Source organism: Aspergillus karnatakaensis (genome assembly GCF_047715665.1).
Source record: "Aspergillus karnatakaensis strain CBS 102800 unplaced genomic scaffold BJY04scaffold_22, whole genome shotgun sequence".
In the NCBI taxonomy this organism is placed as follows: domain Eukaryota; kingdom Fungi; phylum Ascomycota; class Eurotiomycetes; order Eurotiales; family Aspergillaceae; genus Aspergillus; species Aspergillus karnatakaensis.
In genome coordinates this window covers 347,816-364,459 of record NW_027395734.1, presented here as the reverse complement: position 1 = coordinate 364,459, position 16,644 = coordinate 347,816, and the positions used below count along the sequence as shown (strand labels likewise).

The following is a 16,644-nucleotide window of genomic DNA, read 5'->3' as shown; positions in this document are numbered from 1 at the left end:
AAGGAGCTAGGGCTGAGACCAGACCGTCAGCTTGAGCTGAGGCAGAGAGCCAACTGAATGACTACCAAGAAACCCGTCGAGTATCAGGCTTACAGCATTTCCTGCGGGCAGTGCAGAGACAGAGAGGTGAGATGATCCAAGGGTAGGTCTTCTGCATATATTTTCGGAACTCATTCCCCAGTAGCTTGTGCTGCTGTCTTTTTACTCGCATGGACAACCTTGACCAATTTGAATTATTTGCGGATGAAAAGAAGCAAGAAGAAGTATTCTCGTGAACATGCCTATTCTCGTGAACATGCCCTAGCGCTAATTCTAATACCCGGCATATTAAGATATCGATTGGTAACACTCGTGTCCCGCTGCTTAGAATCCCGTCGACAGCATGGGGAACGACGCTTTACCATGTCCGCGGTCCCCGGTTAACTGGACGACTTTATGGAGATGCACTGTATCGAGACTGCATGCAAACAGTCGGATTCTCCATGACAATGTCTCGTTCAACCAGCTGAGACGAGCTATGGTGCTGCGTTGTATGGATTTCCGCAGCCTGGAACAAAGTTGCCCTCTGTGCTCGTCGTTGTTGCACACACATGCCAGCGCGCACGGAGATGGCCCATTCTACCACTTCCCGGATGAGCATACCTATAGAAGGGTGGTCAATTCTGTAATAGTCTCACGAAGACGGTAATTGCTCTGGGATGTGGCTGGACATCGAGATTGACTATATACACTGATCCCTGAAGAGGAGCATGGAAGACTTCGATCCCCAACTGTTTGCTCTTTTATGCTGCCACACAGCACGGAAATGGCCCCGGAGCTAGTCAGGTTATACATGCTGCTGCATCGAGACGTTTTCCACTACGACCACGAGCTTCTAACGCGGCGCACAATCCTTGGATCGCAAACGATGCTTGGCTCGCTCACACTCCCAAAAGGCTACTGTGAGGATTTTGGATTATCCCTCAATCAAGGGCATAGAGCCACTAAGATTACAATTATTGCGTTGACCTACTGGAATAGCAACCGAAGAGCGCTTGGTAACACCCCCAACTTCGCTTCCCTTTGATCATGGTGCAGATGATTACTTACTTCGAAATGCTTGCCATAAGCTGATTGAGATGGGTAACGAGGATTGCGACTAGGAGAACTCAAACAAGAGGTACTGCACGGTGTTTGAAGTTCTGAGTTCCACAATTGGCCTGTGCTGTCTATCGGGCATGTTTCCATGGCAAATGCGGAGTGGATGGCTCGGTCGTGCGCAATTCATCCCAGCACCGAATTCTTTTGAGATCGCACCGTACGCCGACCCTTATGCGCCCTGCACCTTGCCAAAGTGTGATCAGTGTCTCTTGGAGATAGCTAGACAACCGGAGCTGGCAGGACGTGAGCCGGCTTTTGAACGACGGAACGCCATTCTCGTAATACTTGATAAGCATCGTGGTATGTTTACCGAGCTGCTATGCAGGAAGCATGACCAGGCTTTGAACTTCATGATGGAGAGCGTGTGACTAAGTCTGAACGTGGAATGCTGGATGTTTTCGTTCTCAACTACAGCTACATTGTTAGTTCCTGCAATGCACCGTTCTGTCAGGTCTCACACAACTCGCGGCAACTAAAGAACAGTTGCATTCGAGGCAAAAGAGCGCCCTGTCACGATTTTATCCGCCACTTGTCTGGCTAGAGAAACAAACGCCATGTCGTACCTCATGGAGAACATAACGATACTAGCTTGCGTTCTTTGAGGAAACTATAGGAAGGACGTTGGAGAGTCAACACTGTCAAAAGTATTTTTGCAGAATGGAAAATACTTACGCCTTGAACTAACGCTGACATGATGCACCGCATCACCAATGAATCGGCGCAGGTAGTTGAAGCCTTCAACATGCATGTTTCCTTGCGGTCCTGGTATTCCCATAGATGAGCGTCGACTTTGCGTTGCATTGAGCAAAGCCAGGGACGGGCTCTCAATAGTAGGTGTTGATGAGTATTGCTTTTCGTCGTCCCGGTAAGCAGCGACTGAGACCCAGGCGTTGAGGGATCTGGGCCTCGTCATCTTTCGTGTGGTAAATCACCACCAGATTGCCGCCGGCAGCCTCCTTAACGGATGAAAAGCTAGATGATTGGACAGGCTTCTGGGATCTGGAACAGTTGAGGATCCATTGTTAGCGGTCTTTGTACGCCGCTGTAAAGACTGCCTTGATAGCAACTTTACATTGTGGTTCGTACGAGGAGCCCTTGGGGGCACTTTGCGTCTTTTTTTCTTTTTCGTGTCACCCTTTGCGCCCATGCGGAGCAGATCAGACCTTCATATCCTCTAATTGCTCGGGAGGTGCATAACGCGAGACCTGAGTCAGAATCATTTTGGCTAGGTTGGCATACATTGTCGGTATGCGCAGATAGAAGGACGACTAATGGTCTCCGTAAACATCGTTCCTAAATATTCATGATGCCCAGTTTGCCCAGTCCCGGACCAAACAACATCTCTGTGTTGCAGCGAGATGCCTCGTGCAAGCAATACTCTGTTGCACATCCCCAAAACTGGAAGCTCCTTGACCAAGCCGCATCGAGAAGCTCCAGACGGCTTGGAACCTTGGAAGGATATCACAATTAAACAGGTTAGAGAGCGTCTACACAACCATTGGGAGAACCAACCTCCACCTACGCAGCATCCAAAGTTCGTGGCAGGGGATTGAGTTCTGATCTGGAAATCTTCCCGACCAAAAGACAGAGTCAGAAATCTGATTCTGAATGGAATGCACCATACAAGTTCAACACGTCCTTAAAAGAGGACGTTCCGTGGTCGACGACTTACTGGCCGGTCTGCCGGCTGGAAAACGCCATATTGACCACGCGAAGCTCAACGACTGCCCTTGCTATCGAAGACTATAAGAAGCCTAACTGGTTTATTCATTTCCAGGTCGCCATGCACGACCAATATCATTACATGGGTCTTCGGGTAAGGATATTGTGTTTTCCACATGCATCGCTCTTCAGCAATCATGTCAGCTTTATGCCTCGTGCTTTGAGAATGGACATAACCTCTCAAGTTTGGCTACTGGTACAGCTGAATATAACTCTCAGCCATGTCTCGAATGACTGATGAAGCCGATATGCAGAGATGCAGAGATATGTACCGACGTCTCCAAATACACCTCAATAGCTTTTAGAAAGGGAAAGTGTATTAATATATTGGCATTTTTCTTCGCCCACATAAACTGCTGAGCTTTCTATTAGGCAACGAGGGATATGCCGCGCGGATTGCGACGCTTTGGAGCTTTCTTAATGACGCTTGACCAGAGCTGACCTTGTTATATGGGGACGAGAATCCAATGCAAGAACCTGGGCTCTGGGCGAGGGGTATATGATCTCGCCAACCCCCCTGGTTGAGCTCTAGATTCATACCCTTTCCAACCCTGGACTGTTGGCTTCTTGCGCATCTTGCGTTTCCCGTGGGTAAGAGGGAATGTTTCGTGCACTTCGACGGCGTCTATGCCCGCCGGACTTTGAAATAGTTTCTTTTTAGCTGTTATTTCGACGGTTGGCATGTTTGCGGGTCCTTGCGAGCCTTAACCCACGTCTGCTAAGCGCATCACTAGGGGGATTAGGCGGAGGTGCAACACCTGCCTGTACCACTAGATTACCACCTGGTGGCTTGCCCTCTTGCAGACTCATAACTACAGGGTCCATGCTTTACTTCGCCTGGCTCTCATACAATCTCATGGATGGTCATGAGAAGGTGCTGTGACTCAACAGTTGAATAAAGAAGCCTCAAAGAAGTCAATTACGCCATACTGCTCACATGAACGTGACGCCTGGTTCTGCTATCTCTTCCGAGACCTCATCCTCATTAACCTTACACTGCAGCACGTGTCTTGTCTGACAAGTCCGTCTATGGGTTGTCACATAGGGCTGAGGTCAATACCTTCTGTCCCTTGCTCACTTGCCGAATGTCGAATATTAAGAGACTAGTAAGATGTATATGGTGTTATTGCTCGCGGATGGGACAGGGCATATCAGACTAAAACGAAATCGCTTATATCTTACCCTGTGCGGTGCTCGAACACATAGCACTCAACATCCCGCTGGGATTGAGTATACTGATGTCACAATGAGCAATAGCCGGTACAAGCCGGTTGTCCGAATAGCTCTTGCTCTCAGTACAAGCTGGCGCTTTCTTCCCGGCGCTGGGGAATATAAATAGAGTCTAAGCATCTGACATTCCTTCTTCCAGACATTGAAATGAGGGCTAGACTCGAAGACAAGAAATTATATAAACCCCCAGAACAAGATGCTTAACCTGTGTCAAGGGCTTCTTGCACCTTGAGTCCTCGATCAGCAACTCCTGGTTTCGTTAGAAACGGTTCGGAGACATGTCTTGTCTTGTCTACAAGTAAGCCCGTACGTCTCATAAGCCATATGATATTGGGCAAGAATGCGGGGGTTGAGACGAAAGACAGCATTTCCTTGCAAATTGGTGCCCCGTAACTACAGTAACTTGGCGTCCGTACACTAACTATGGCCTACTGAGAATTTGCAGGCAAGCGGATATCTAGGACATGTTAATCCCACTCAGCACTGACAGAGTCTTTAGGCCCACGGTATTCAGCAAGTACTGGGTGTGTATCAATCTGATCGATGTGGTAACTACTCAAATATAGGCACCAGGTCTAAGGGTCTACGTCGCGCTGCTCTTAGACGTCATTGCATGCTAGAACTAACTGTATATCGGTTCAGGCACCGAGGCTATTTCTGGTTCCGTTCACACAATATTGACATACTTGGACATAACACACTATAAACTCGCCTAGCCTGTTTGCTAAGCCTTCAAACATTTTGTGGAGCCATTTCTATCAGTGTCCACTACTGATGCCTTATCCCAAAGACCGTAAACGCAAGGGGCGCCTTGAGGGTTGCCGCGCTCGAAAACGCAGAGACAATTGTGCATGGAACAGGAACAACCCTAAGAAAGTCCTTGCTTCTCAACGGAAGAGAGTGGAGATTGTCGAGCGTTCCAGACAGCTTGAGCGCAGCGATTGTGGCTTTATGCTTCAGGGGGCATTCCGTTTGGATGCCCTCGTAGAACGCCCAAAGGAGGCCAACAGCTCACCCACACCGCTATTATGGCTCCTCCTTGGCCATCAGCAAATACCATTTGCGCTCGCAAAGCTGTTGGCGAGGATTGAGCGTGTACGAGGCTTCACCACTCACCTTGCGACATAAATCCGTCATGTGCTGCGAAATCCAAGATTCATTCGCACCAAAGGTTGTTTCAAGAAGCACCGCCGCATTAGACTCATACGCTACACCCCTCTATCGTTATATTGTCAGGTTCAAGGAAGAGGGTATGGATGTTCAGAAAATATGTTGTGATAGGATTCGCTCAGGTTATTGCCAGCCTCAACTGCTTATTAACCAACTCACTCTATTGAGAATGTTACGCTGGATGATTGGCATACACCCATCATGTGTTGCATTATGTTCTGACCCCAGCTGTCAAGTCTGCGCCCCAAGTGCGGACTGTTATCAAAGCACTGGAACGTATGGCGACCTCTCTCATTTAGACATAAAAAAGTCGAACCTCCCTTCATGGGCAGATCCTTGGCTCAGCAAGGTAGATAGAGACCTCTCCTTGTGCGGTCCTAACACACTTGTTGCGCTCTCTCTGGATCACGATTGAGCAAAGATATGGGAACCTCGTGCTCTCTGCCGTCTGATTCTCTCGTGGTTGGCATCGTCTTGGCCATTACCTTGTCTTCCGGTCTGTCATATCAGCGATTATATCGCTCTGGCTCCGCTTAGCTAACACGGATAGTCTCGAGATGCTAAAGCTGTCTAGGTGCTATCGAAAAGATTACCCTGCTGCAAATTTTCGACCCATATAACTTGGTCTTGGTGTGATTGACCCACTGGTGCGAGAGGCCGGCTGGGACGAAATATATATATCCAGCGACAGTCTCCAACACCAAGTGCATCGTATTTGAGGCGACCCGTTCTGTGCTACTCTCTATACGCTAGGCTGCCGATCTTATTACGTGAAATATAGCTTGTGCTCTACCCCGCGGAGAAACCGACGATTACTACTTTGTATTTTGCGGCCTGAGCTCATTAGCTTTCGGTAGTCCTCCCCGAGGATTGTCAACATGCACTACCATCAAATGGAAAGGAGGGTAGTCAAAGAACAGAGGCGAGTTCTACGATACTCGATACCGGGGAAGTACTGGCGACTCGATGAGTTCGTTGGGAAGGGGCAAGACACGTCTACGAGCATTGCGGCTCGAGACAAAGAAAAAGCAAAGTGAGACACGTTGGGCGCGACAGAAGGGACCGAAAAGGCTAAAGCGCAAGTCAAGTCCGTCTTCAGAGGAAGCCTCGACAACTTTCTCCTTACCGCTATCACTGGTGTTGGTTGGTGGCACGGCTGAAGGAAGTTGGGGGCGATTGAGGTGCTGGTGCAAATTCGAGATAGGGCTGGCGACAGGGGTAGGTAGATGGTGCGGCGTGTCTTTCTCGATCAACAAGGGCATTTAAGTCATATCAGAGTGAGAGCGATCTGTCAAATTCTCTTTCTTTGTCGTCTTATTTATATCCCCTTTCCTCCAATTCTTTGGCGCCGTCGGGCAGCAGCCTCGATTCCCCCGTCACACAGAACAAGCAAGGGCGTCAATCTTCGAGAATGCCAGCAGAATTAAATCTCGCAGTTTGCGACACATTGCCTGTGCCTTGTAGCCAATGAAATACCTCTTAATGCGCACTCCCTCCTTCCCTCCAGCCGGTGCAGGCTCGTCATCCTAGCAATCCTTCCCTAGCTTCAGAGAACCAAGCATCCATGCCAATGCCAACCTCCTTAATATACCTTCGGAGAAACTGTTGTCGGTAAAATAGTTTCAGCCCCAACTGCCGGAGCAACTGTCGGATATGGCGAGCTCTCTGCTATGAGACTGGCGCAATGTGCCATCCAGCATGCAACATCAGTCACTCCTGGAGTCCTGCCCAACACACAACGAGAACCAGTCGGTAATTCGGAAAAAAACATACCAATCCCATATCCTCCACACAAAGAAGCTAGAACAGAGGCAACACACCGAGATCCAGACCCAAATGCGCCAAGACGCTCGCCATCTCGCCAAGAGCGCACACTCAAGGAGGGGGTCTTCACCTCGACAAAAGAGTTAAATTGATCCCCTTCTCCGTGCCTCGCTTCTACAACTTCCACTTCGCCGGCTGGGTATTGCAGCCTCTCACACCGGCACTTGCAGTGCAAGCCAACAGAAGCAACGCCCTGGTAGCCACATCGCCTGGGCCTTTCCTCACCCCCTTGGCGCCAAGGTCCCCAGCGCTTTGCTCCCCCTCCCTCCGTCCGGGGTCCCCGCGTGGAGCAATGGATAGATCCTATACTGTTCGGAGCAACACCTATCCGAGTTAGAGTCGACACCTCCCAAGACAGCCACAAAGCCAGTCGTAGATAAGGAATTGCAACGCGGGCGTCACGCTGACGGATGCTGAGATTGCGGCTTGCCTGCCAAGTCATCTAGAATTGTTTGCCAGTCGTAGGATTGGCTCGCGCCGCAACACGAGGATGCCCTTTAGCCTGCTTTGGGGGTTTGGCTCCGACACTCCGTGACACCGCTGGCTGGATGGCGGTGCTTGGCAGTAGAAGAGTCTGTAAATTGATCCTTCTTCGGTGGGCGTGTGGTTTGTTTTGCCGGTGTGTGTGTGTGTGTGTGTGAGACAAGGCTGCGTCTCTCCTGCAGTCAGTCTGTTGAGAGATGAGACAGTCCAGATTCCAAGTCTTGTCTTCCATTCCCAACAATCGCAATTGTGGTTAGTTACTCAAGCCTCAGCACTGCTGCAGCCTGCAAGGCCGCCCACGGCCACGGCCACGACATTCTCAGCTCATCTTTCGAATTTGACAGGGGTGCATTCCTCCCTTATCGTTTAAGAATCTTCCTTTGAGCCTAATCTTGCCCAGACACGCCAGACCCCCTGCGATAGGTCGCTCTCTGCCACCGGACACTAGGAAGATCTCTTACCCTTTGAAGATTGGGGTCCGTCCGGCTGAATGTGAGGGGATTGGGACTTTTTTTCCGCCAGCTCCAACGCGTGGCATGCGGAGCTAGCTGCCCTGCTGGCCCTGGCCCTGGCCCTGCTGTCAAATTTGTCTCGGTCAGATTCAGCGGGGAAGTGGAATCTGAAAGGGGTCTGACTGTCTGACAGTTCTGACTTTTTGGGGTCTTGCTGATCGTATAAGAGTGGATTCCCCCTTCCCCGCTTGCTGACCTTGTTTTCTCCATCTTACTGTGTCTGCCAGCTCCGCTCTGCGACAATTGATTGACTGTTGGTTGACTGTCTGGCACAATGGACGAGAAGAAGGTCATCGCTGATAGCGGGAGTGATGGCGAGGTTGAGCGGTCTGCCGTGGTGGTCTCGCAGTATGATGCTGCCGCGACGAAGAGGTTAATTCGGAAGATCGATCTTGTGTTGATTCCGTGGCTGGCTTTTCTTTACCTGTATGTCTTCCCCGTCTATGCGCGACGTGAAATACGCTCTAACGCTCACTGCAGACTATCCTTCCTCGACCGCGCAAACATCGGAAACGCGCGTCTCGCTGATCTCGAAGAAGACTTGGGCATGGAGGGTCTTGATTACAATGTATACCCTGTCTCAATCTCGTCGCCGACACTACGCGACATAATCTGTGAATGCGCTATACTAACGCGAACAGGTCGCCCTCGCCATTTTCTTCCCCTTCTACGTCGCCGCCGAGATCCCCTCCAACATTATGATGAAGAGGTCGCGCCCCGCGATCTGGATCCCCATAATCATGCTCGCCTGGGGTGTTGTGTGCACGCTCATGGGATTGGTCACCAGCTACGCGGGTCTTTTGGTTGCGCGTGCTGCTCTCGGTATTGCGGAGGGTGGTCTGTTTCCTGGTGTGACCTTTTAGTACGTTCGCCGAAACAGCTAGCTGAGATTGCTGCTAACAATATTAGTATCACCATGTGGTATAAGCGCCACGAGTGCGGTCTGCGCATGGCGATCTTCTTCTCCGCTGCCACCGCCGCCGGCGCATTCGGCGGTTTACTCGCGCGCGGTATCGTCGAGATGGATGGTCTGGGTGGGAAGGACGGCTGGGCGTGGATTTTCATTATCGAGGGTCTTGTTACGTTTGCTGTTGGTATGCTCGCACCAGTCCAACCCTTAAATTCATAATCTAACCTCCATCTTCCAGCCGTCGCCGCCTTCTTCATCATGAACGACTACCCCGACACCGCGAAATTCCTCACCCAGGGAGAAAAAGACGAAGTCCACCGCCGTCTCAAGGAAGACCGCTCCTCGCTCGCCGACGAGTTCAACATGCGCTACTTCTGGGACGCCCTCAAGGACTGGAAGGTCTGGGTGCACATGTTCATCACCTTCGGCGTGTACACCCCACTCTACTCCTTCTCGCTGTTCCTGCCGACGATCGTCTCGTCTCTAGGTTACGCAGACGAAAAAGCGCAGCTGATGACTGTGCCCCCTTACGTCGTTGCCTGCATCTTCTGTATCGGCGGTGGATTCTTGGCCGATAAGCAAGGACAGCGTGGACTGTACATGATCTTCTTCAACATCGTCGCGTATGTTCTCCGCCCCCAGATATCTTTCCTGACTCCTGCTAACTGGCCTAGTATCATCGGCTTCGTCATGCTCATCTCCTCCGACAACAACGGCGTCAAATACGCCGGCACCTTCTTTGCCGCGTCCGGAATCTACCCGAACGTCCCGCAAGGCGTCGCCTGGAACGGCAACAACATCGGAGGGTCGCTCAAGCGCTCCGTCGGCATCGCCATGCACGTCGGCTTCGGAAACCTCGGTGGTGTGCTCGCATCGTTTATCTACCGCACGCAGGACAAGCCGGAGTACTATGTAGGGCATGGCACGCTTATCGGCACCCTGAGCATGAGCACGATCCTCTGCACGATCATGACGATTTATCTCCGTAGGGAGAATGCGAGGCGGGATCGCGAGTATAAGCCCCCGAGTGAGTATTCGGATGCGGAGAAGGATGCAGAGAGGGAGAAGGGGGATTTCGCGACGTTTTTTAGGTATACTGTTTAGCTGGAGGTTGGTACGAGGTGTAGAGGAGGGGGGCGGGGAAGGGGGGTTAGGGCAAAAGTGCTGTGCTGTGTGGCTAGATTCGCTGTGGTAATTAATGGATTTATCGATTCAACTCGATCTTGGAAGATTAAGACGTTTCAAGCATAGCTATTCCCGTGGGAGATCTAGTCTGTTCTTCCCATGGCTTTGAGCAAGAGCTATCGAGGGGGTAGAGGGCGATTTGACGGCTACCATGACCACCACCCTTTCTCCTTTGTTCGTTCACCCCGCACCCAATATGTCTTCGTTCTCGCCCAACGCTAAAGACATCCGACACGAATTGAAAATATGCCATCTGGTTGATCAACTCTCACTCTTTGCTCAAAGGTTTCCGGGGCCAGCCCGGCCCTGTGTGGTTTCGTCGCAGTTACTCTAGCTCTGCTGTTTGACATTGCTTCGCTCGTGGCAGTATGAAACATAGCTCGAGCTCTTTCACTAGATTCTTTCCATGCCCGGACACACTCATGTTTCAGATTGTCGACCACGAGCATGAGCTTGCTCAGAGGTAGATGCCGGAATTGTCACTTGTGGCCTACTATTCCTGGTTCTCTTTATGTTTATGGGTGTCGGCGAACTGTCTTCCTTTGTCTAGCTCATACTCTTTGGATCCGAAATAACAACCATGGGTGTACTCTTGGACTGACAAAGAGCTTCAACGGCAGGGCACCGTTCCACGTTCAAGCCATTATCATCAAAGGAAGCCTATTTTTGACTCGGAACGAGACATAAGAGTCGCAAGTTTCGCCTTGTTTCTACTTTATGATACAGCAATCCAAACACATCTTTCCTTTTGTTATCTCCCAAGCTCAATCACACAACCAACATGTCGGCCATGAGTCTCGACAGCATGCCCCGTAAGGGGGCCAAAAGAGGATCAGGGGACTCTGACGATAAGCCGTCCAAAAGAGCCAAGAGCTCTAACGATGGCTCTTCTGAGCAGCCTGTTAACGGCAACACCAACGGCGTGAAACCTAACGGCCTTCAGCTCAAGCACAATGACAATCCCGAAAATGCGGTGGATAGGCATCATATTGACGCACTTCCTGACGAATTGCTGCAGCTCATTATGATCCAATACCTCGGATGTGATCCTACAAAGGAGAAAAGGTTCTATGGGAAGATCCCAACAAAATGGTGTCTCGTCAGCCGGCGCTGGTGCGGGGTCTTTAGTGAATACCTTTACTCCCATTTCACCTTTGACGGCGAGCCACAGAACTACAAGAAGCTTTGGTGCTTCCTGCGCACTGTGTATGAGAGCCCGGGTCTTGCGAAATATGTCAAACACGTTACTATGGTTACTTCCAACGGTTTCCAGGCAGAGCACCGCCCTGGTTTGTTTGATGGTCCCAGGGGCCCGGATCACCCGCACAAGGAGGATTCCAACAAGGAGGAATGGATGCGCAGCCTTGCCCGGCTGTCTGAAGCCAACTTCCCCTGGCTGCGCAAGGCTATGCAAGAGGCTGGGTTGGGACATATGGTTAAAAGAGCGAAACAAATGCTCATCGACCGATTGAACCAGAAGAATCAAAAAAGGCTGTATGTGGCTGTCAAGAAGCTCTACACCCAGCCGCTCATAGCAACCATTCTAGCTCACTGCGGCAACATTCGCCGTCTGCACCTCCATGTCAGTCCTGCTGATAACTTTTACCGCACCGTTTTGTACCACGCTACAACCAAGGACCATGGGCCTCGGAACCCAGCGCCACTCCGCATTGCCTTCCAAAAGCTTGTTATCCTCACCGTGACCCCAGCATGGTTCATTGAGCCGAGCCAAGAGCTGGAAGACGCCTACGATACCTATCGCTATAATTCAATCAATATCGGTGATGACGACCCTTACTACCTTCTCCCCAAGCTCACTGATTTCACTGCGCTGGGCTGCACCGTCCGCTTCGACCCGAGAACGCTCAAACACGACGAAGAAGGCTGGACTGGACATTCCAGCATCAGGAAGCTGACCTTGAGCTGGGCCACCGCGCACAGATTCCAGTTCGAGGCCCTTGCAACCATGCTTCCAAACCTGACTCAACTCACCATGGCCCTACCCGGTGAAACCATCCGCCACGCAGGCCCCAATTTCTACTACAACATCTGGTCCATCCTCGCCATCTGGGAACAGACCCTCGAGCACCTAGACATTTACCAGCCGAGATTCATGCGTCTACAGCCACTCCCAGGACCCATCGATCAAAACGATCCCGAATACGCCCCGGAGATAGTCACCGACTCGAACAGGGACTACTGCTTCACCCTTGCCAACTTCATCGCCCTCAAGCACCTCTCCGTCCCACTCATCATCCTCGGCGCCTACGAATGCGAGCACGACACCCACACAGGCCCCAAGACTAAACTCACCGACCACCTGCCCCCAAACCTCCTCTCGCTCGGCCTCTACATCACCCCCACCGATAAAGTCCTCGAGGTCCCGCCCCAAACCATCGCCGTCCGTGCCTGCATCCGTCAACTTAAGAAACACCTACTCAAGATCCCCGAATGGGCCGCTACAAAGAAACCTCCGCTGAAGGGCTTCTATTTCACCGGCGGAGACAAAGTGCCCTGGGAGGATATGTTCACCGAGTTTTTCCTGCGAGAAATCCAGAAAAACCTGTGTGAAAATAACGTCGCGTTTTTTGGTGGGATCTCGACAACAGCGGGGGATCTGGATCGTGCTGGCGTCAGTTGGGAAAAGCTTACCAAGAACATTGACAAGCATGGCGCGAAAGACTTCTTGCCTGTTGGTCTGGAGGTGCATGGGCAGGTGGGGGAATTGGAGTAGTTAGCTGGGCTGTCTTTTGTTATGAAGATCTGGTTGGGCTTGTTGGTGTCTTGAGGGCTCCTTGTTGCCTTTTTCTTCTATGCTGGTCTTTTGTTTTTCGTCACAGGGCTGGTTCCTTCCTCTGTGTGTATATATGCTTGCGGAGTTGGGGTAGCTATAGATAGGATGGGCTGGGTCGGTGGCTTAGGTGTTTGTGGCTTCCTAGAGTCTCTTTCTCTTCCTGTCTATGATTTGAATGATATTCCGCCAAATATAATCTTCATTGTCTTCCCTACAAGCCAAGTGGCTGTCTTGTAGTACTTTCAGTGCAGCAGCCTCGCTGGCTGCCTGTACATATAGCCAAGTATCAATACGCTTCCCGGCGAAAGGCGTTAATTGGCCACTGCCCGCTCAGCGAAGTCTGGGCACCTTATCTGCGTTTTTGCTCTACTGTCAGTTCATATCTATTGCCCTAGACTGTGTTGATCCGGTTCGGCTTGTAATGTCCTTGATAATTTTGGATCCCGAGATGACCCCCCAACCCGGGTATTATATTGAAATTTCTTTACTTGAGTGCAATACAAATTTTCATCCCACCCGGTCCTACAACACTAGCCACCAAGTTACAGAGAGCCTTGATTCAGTCAAATCACATTCCAGATACCCTACACCAAATTTCGTGTCTATCGAGTCAGGAGGTTATATGTGCTTTTATAGACCTAGAGCTTGAGTTGGCATCGGAAACGGAAGAGGGAAGGTAAACGACTACTCATTGGGCAGCTTACATTTGAGTGTCCAATGCTAATGATTGCCCTACCGGCTATGACTATGCATTGGATTCGAGAAATATATTAGTGGTAGTGTTGGGTAGTTGTTTGGTCATTTTTTGCGTCGCATTCTGTGTATGGTTGAGGGTTAGGTATTGGTAGACGCTCGGGAGTTTGTGTAGGTATACGATATGATTCTGAGCTATGATCGGAAGATGGTGCGTAGAGCTGATGAGGTGAATGGGGTCATTAGGTACGGAGGCGTTTGTCCTCATCATTCTGACTCCGTGGGCAAGATTGCATTGTCGTGTTGGGAATGCTATATTTGTAAAAAAGCAGGGGATATCTTAAATGAAAATAACGTTCACCAACATATGCTATGAGAATCAGATATCTCATGAGATGATTCGGAACACGCAAGAGAGAGAGAGAGAGAGAAATCCTAGCCACGCTCCATATCGTCCTTGGGCTGTATAGTCAAAATCGAGGAAAGATAAAAGAAAGAAATAAAGGCACAGCTAATCAATCCATGTTCCCGGCATGACCTCCTCTTCCCGCTCGAGCATCTCCCAGAACTCTCCGACGAGCTCATCGATCGGGTTGTTTACCCAGATTTGCCAGTCCTCAGGTTTAGGACCATAGGCCAACTTCAGGATGCGGTAGATATCGACGTCCCGGATCAAATGCCAATCCGCTTTCGGATAACGCCTTTGGGATGCTGTTACACTAAGCTCTAAATAGAAATCAGAGCTCTCCATCAGCTCGCATTCCCGTGCGCCATATTGTTCAATATCAACTCCAAGTATCATCAATTCCGAGACCCATATGCGAAGCGCCTCGTTGACCGAGAAGCCTAAGCGCCAAAACCCATTGCCAAAAATTGAAAAGCGCTCTAAGACGACAATCAAAAGGGTCCATATTTTGCCGGTATGTGCATGCCATATTTGATGAGGGTCCGCTGAAGCTTGAAGTGCGTCATGGAGCAACGGCCTCCATTCCTGCGCATCGTGCAGGGAGCTTCTCATTAAACACTTCCCTATACCTCGTGCAATCTCATGTAACAGAGTCCATCCGCTCTCTGTCATCATTTGATACGCAGCTGGCTCGATATTATCACCCATCGAGGTCCGGAACAACGACGCTGCCGTGATTCCGTTAGGGGTAAGATCAATGGTTCTGTAGAACCGTTCAGGAAGTGGCAGGTTGTTGTAGTCCAGAAAACTATGCGTGTGGATCATCTTAAGTATATCGGGGGGGCTATGAAACCCAATGAAATTGGTCCGAGTCCTTTCTTAAGGAATAAACATCAACGATATCAATAGTATCTTGCATGTAGGTGAGTAGTAGTTGGCACATATCTTGGGCCTTTTCAATGACCGTCAGATCTTTTTGCCATGCACTTGAGTAAGTTGCCAGCCGAAATAGAGGGCTTCTGGTAGAAATGAGCCACGTAGGAGTACGAATCTGGACCCGATCTAGCTTACATATTTGTAGGGGATCTGTAGTCAGGGTTCGCTCCATGCTCCAAGAGCATTTTAGATATTTCGAATTGAGATGCAAGAACTGCGTTCTCCTACATATTAGTTTAATTATCGCGGAGAAAGCCATACGGGACATACAGTAAGCAAGCTTGTACCATCTTCTTCACAGTCATTCGGGCCCGCGAGGCCAGCGGCAAAAAGGCCCCGGAGGCCTTCTACGTCTCCATTCCAACAATATTCGAGTGCCATCGCATCTTTTGGTATTATATTGTATGATTGGATAGTAAAGGTCCATCCGGAGATGGATCGATTCATCTGTACGAGCCAGAGCTTATCGATCACTATTAGTGGCGTGCGAAACCGATACTCCCACTGATTTGACCTTGTAGTTCCGGTTTTCGCTTTCTTACTATGAGGCAGTCAGATTAGAGACTGGGTCATGTCGGAGTGTTTCACACGCACCGTGGGAATTGAGGTGAATGACTAATCATAGTGGTTTTACCAGAGGATGAGGTGCTTGGTAGACTGGCTGAAGCATTCTGGTGACCTGTCTTCGAAATGATATGAAGCATAGAAAGGCTATAGATGTCGACGGATCATAACATCAGACGATATTCAAAATCTTCTTAATGCGAGCAACTGGGAAAGGCAGCGCCAGGAGAGTGTATGTCACCAACCTGCAATATGTCTGCTGGAGAAGCAGCAGCGTCCCCTTGATATTATCCAAATTCCTCCTCTGCGCACGAATCTCCTCTCTTTTCAAAACAAGTCTGACAGCACCGAGCTTCCGATTTTTGGCAGAAGCCTGGTACTTCTGTACCTCTGAGATGAGCTCGCGCAGGTCGTTGTGAAACGTCAGAAGCCGCCTCTCGGTGGACGCGATATTCAAGAACTTAAACATCTCAGGAGTCAAGGTCCGCAACACCGCCTGCACAATCTCGATCTCTTCGATGAGCTCCCGCAGCTCATGTGGTATCGTCTTGACGAACGTTCGTAGCGCACTGAGTTTATTGATACTTTCGATGATTTGCTCCAGTAAAGTAACGAGAGCGATTCCGCTCGCGACAACCCCGAGTACTTCCGCCATGGCGATGGGGCGATATTGGTTCAAGGAGTTGAGAGTTAGACATGAGCAGCTATCGAGCGTGGGATCAGCGCCGAGAAAGCGGGGCTCTTTAAGATCGATCGGTTGAGCGCAAGGCTGAAAGTTGTGGCTGTGACTGTATGCACTCTTGCACAGCCGTACGAGGCAATTGGCGGCGGACACGTCACAGGCTCACTGTGGGTAGGACAGCGCCTCAGATATGGCTTCCGAGTCTGATATGTGAATCTGTCCAATGAGCAGTGATGGAAGGGCTCGGGACCGTGTCTCACCTGGAGAGCGTGTTCGCGACTGGCCAACCGTGCTTATGTACCACGCCGAGCGAGTCGGCGCTTTCGAGATATCGACATATGGTATACCTGCAGAGGCGATCGCACTTCGTTCGGTCGTATTATAGAGAATTCA

At 50.4% G+C, this 16,644-nt stretch overlaps 5 protein-coding genes across 5 annotated transcripts; 2 read left to right on the top strand and 3 right to left on the bottom strand.

Annotated features, from left to right (window-relative positions):
• Positions 1-3,448: 3,448 nt before the first annotated feature.
• Positions 3,449-3,821, bottom strand: BJY04DRAFT_188218 (uncharacterized protein). The gene has a single exon (XM_073711182.1). It carries the CDS (start codon positions 3,685-3,687, stop codon positions 3,520-3,522), a length of 168 nt encoding a protein of 55 aa, XP_073571677.1. The 5' UTR covers positions 3,688-3,821; the 3' UTR covers positions 3,449-3,519.
• Positions 3,822-8,355: 4,534 nt separating this feature from the next.
• BJY04DRAFT_227647 (major facilitator superfamily domain-containing protein) lies at positions 8,356-10,110 on the top strand (the record flags this gene model as incomplete). The annotated part of the gene is made up of 6 exons (XM_073718675.1): positions 8,356-8,507; positions 8,562-8,649; positions 8,723-8,943; positions 8,991-9,175; positions 9,230-9,614; positions 9,666-10,110. The coding sequence occupies 6 exons, from the start codon at positions 8,356-8,358 to the stop codon at positions 10,093-10,095; spliced, it is 1,461 nt and encodes a 486-aa protein (XP_073571676.1). The 3' UTR covers positions 10,096-10,110.
• Positions 10,111-10,957: 847 nt separating this feature from the next.
• Positions 10,958-12,910, top strand: BJY04DRAFT_217928 (uncharacterized protein; the record flags this gene model as incomplete). The annotated part of the gene is made up of 1 exon (XM_073716180.1): positions 10,958-12,910. The coding sequence occupies one exon, from the start codon at positions 10,958-10,960 to the stop codon at positions 12,908-12,910; it is 1,953 nt and encodes a 650-aa protein (XP_073571675.1).
• Positions 12,911-14,053: 1,143 nt separating this feature from the next.
• Positions 14,054-14,509, bottom strand: BJY04DRAFT_188215 (uncharacterized protein). Its single transcript, XM_073711181.1, has one exon. It carries the CDS (start codon positions 14,463-14,465, stop codon positions 14,175-14,177), a length of 291 nt encoding a protein of 96 aa, XP_073571674.1. The 5' UTR covers positions 14,466-14,509; the 3' UTR covers positions 14,054-14,174.
• A 78-nt stretch (positions 14,510-14,587) lies between these two features.
• On the bottom strand, positions 14,588-16,257 carry BJY04DRAFT_54451 (uncharacterized protein). Its single transcript, XM_073720609.1, has 4 exons — positions 15,815-16,257; positions 15,600-15,716; positions 15,276-15,546; positions 14,588-15,219 (listed from the first exon to the last, which is right to left on the bottom strand). Exons 1-4 carry the CDS (start codon positions 16,222-16,224, stop codon positions 14,914-14,916), a joined length of 1,104 nt encoding a protein of 367 aa, XP_073571673.1. The 5' UTR covers positions 16,225-16,257; the 3' UTR covers positions 14,588-14,913.
• Positions 16,258-16,644: the final 387 nt, after the last annotated feature.

What these genes read in the sequence shown, in the direction of transcription:
- BJY04DRAFT_188218 (XM_073711182.1), bottom strand. Translation starts at nt 3,687, where the DNA reads ATGGACCCTGTAGTTATGAGTCTGCAAGAGGGCAAGCCACCAGGTGGT.
- BJY04DRAFT_188215 (XM_073711181.1), bottom strand. Translation starts at nt 14,465, where the DNA reads ATGATACTTGGAGTTGATATTGAACAATATGGCGCACGGGAATGCGAG.
- BJY04DRAFT_54451 (XM_073720609.1), bottom strand. Translation starts at nt 16,224, where the DNA reads ATGGCGGAAGTACTCGGGGTTGTCGCGAGCGGAATCGCTCTCGTTACT. An exon ending in CTCCAGCAGACATATTGCAG is followed by an intron (nt 15,717 to 15,814) that starts GTTGGTGACATA and finishes CGACATCTATAG; the next exon opens with CCTTTCTATGCTTCATATCA. An exon ending in ATGGTACAAGCTTGCTTACT is followed by an intron (nt 15,220 to 15,275) that starts GTATGTCCCGTA and finishes AGGAGAACGCAG; the next exon opens with TTCTTGCATCTCAATTCGAA.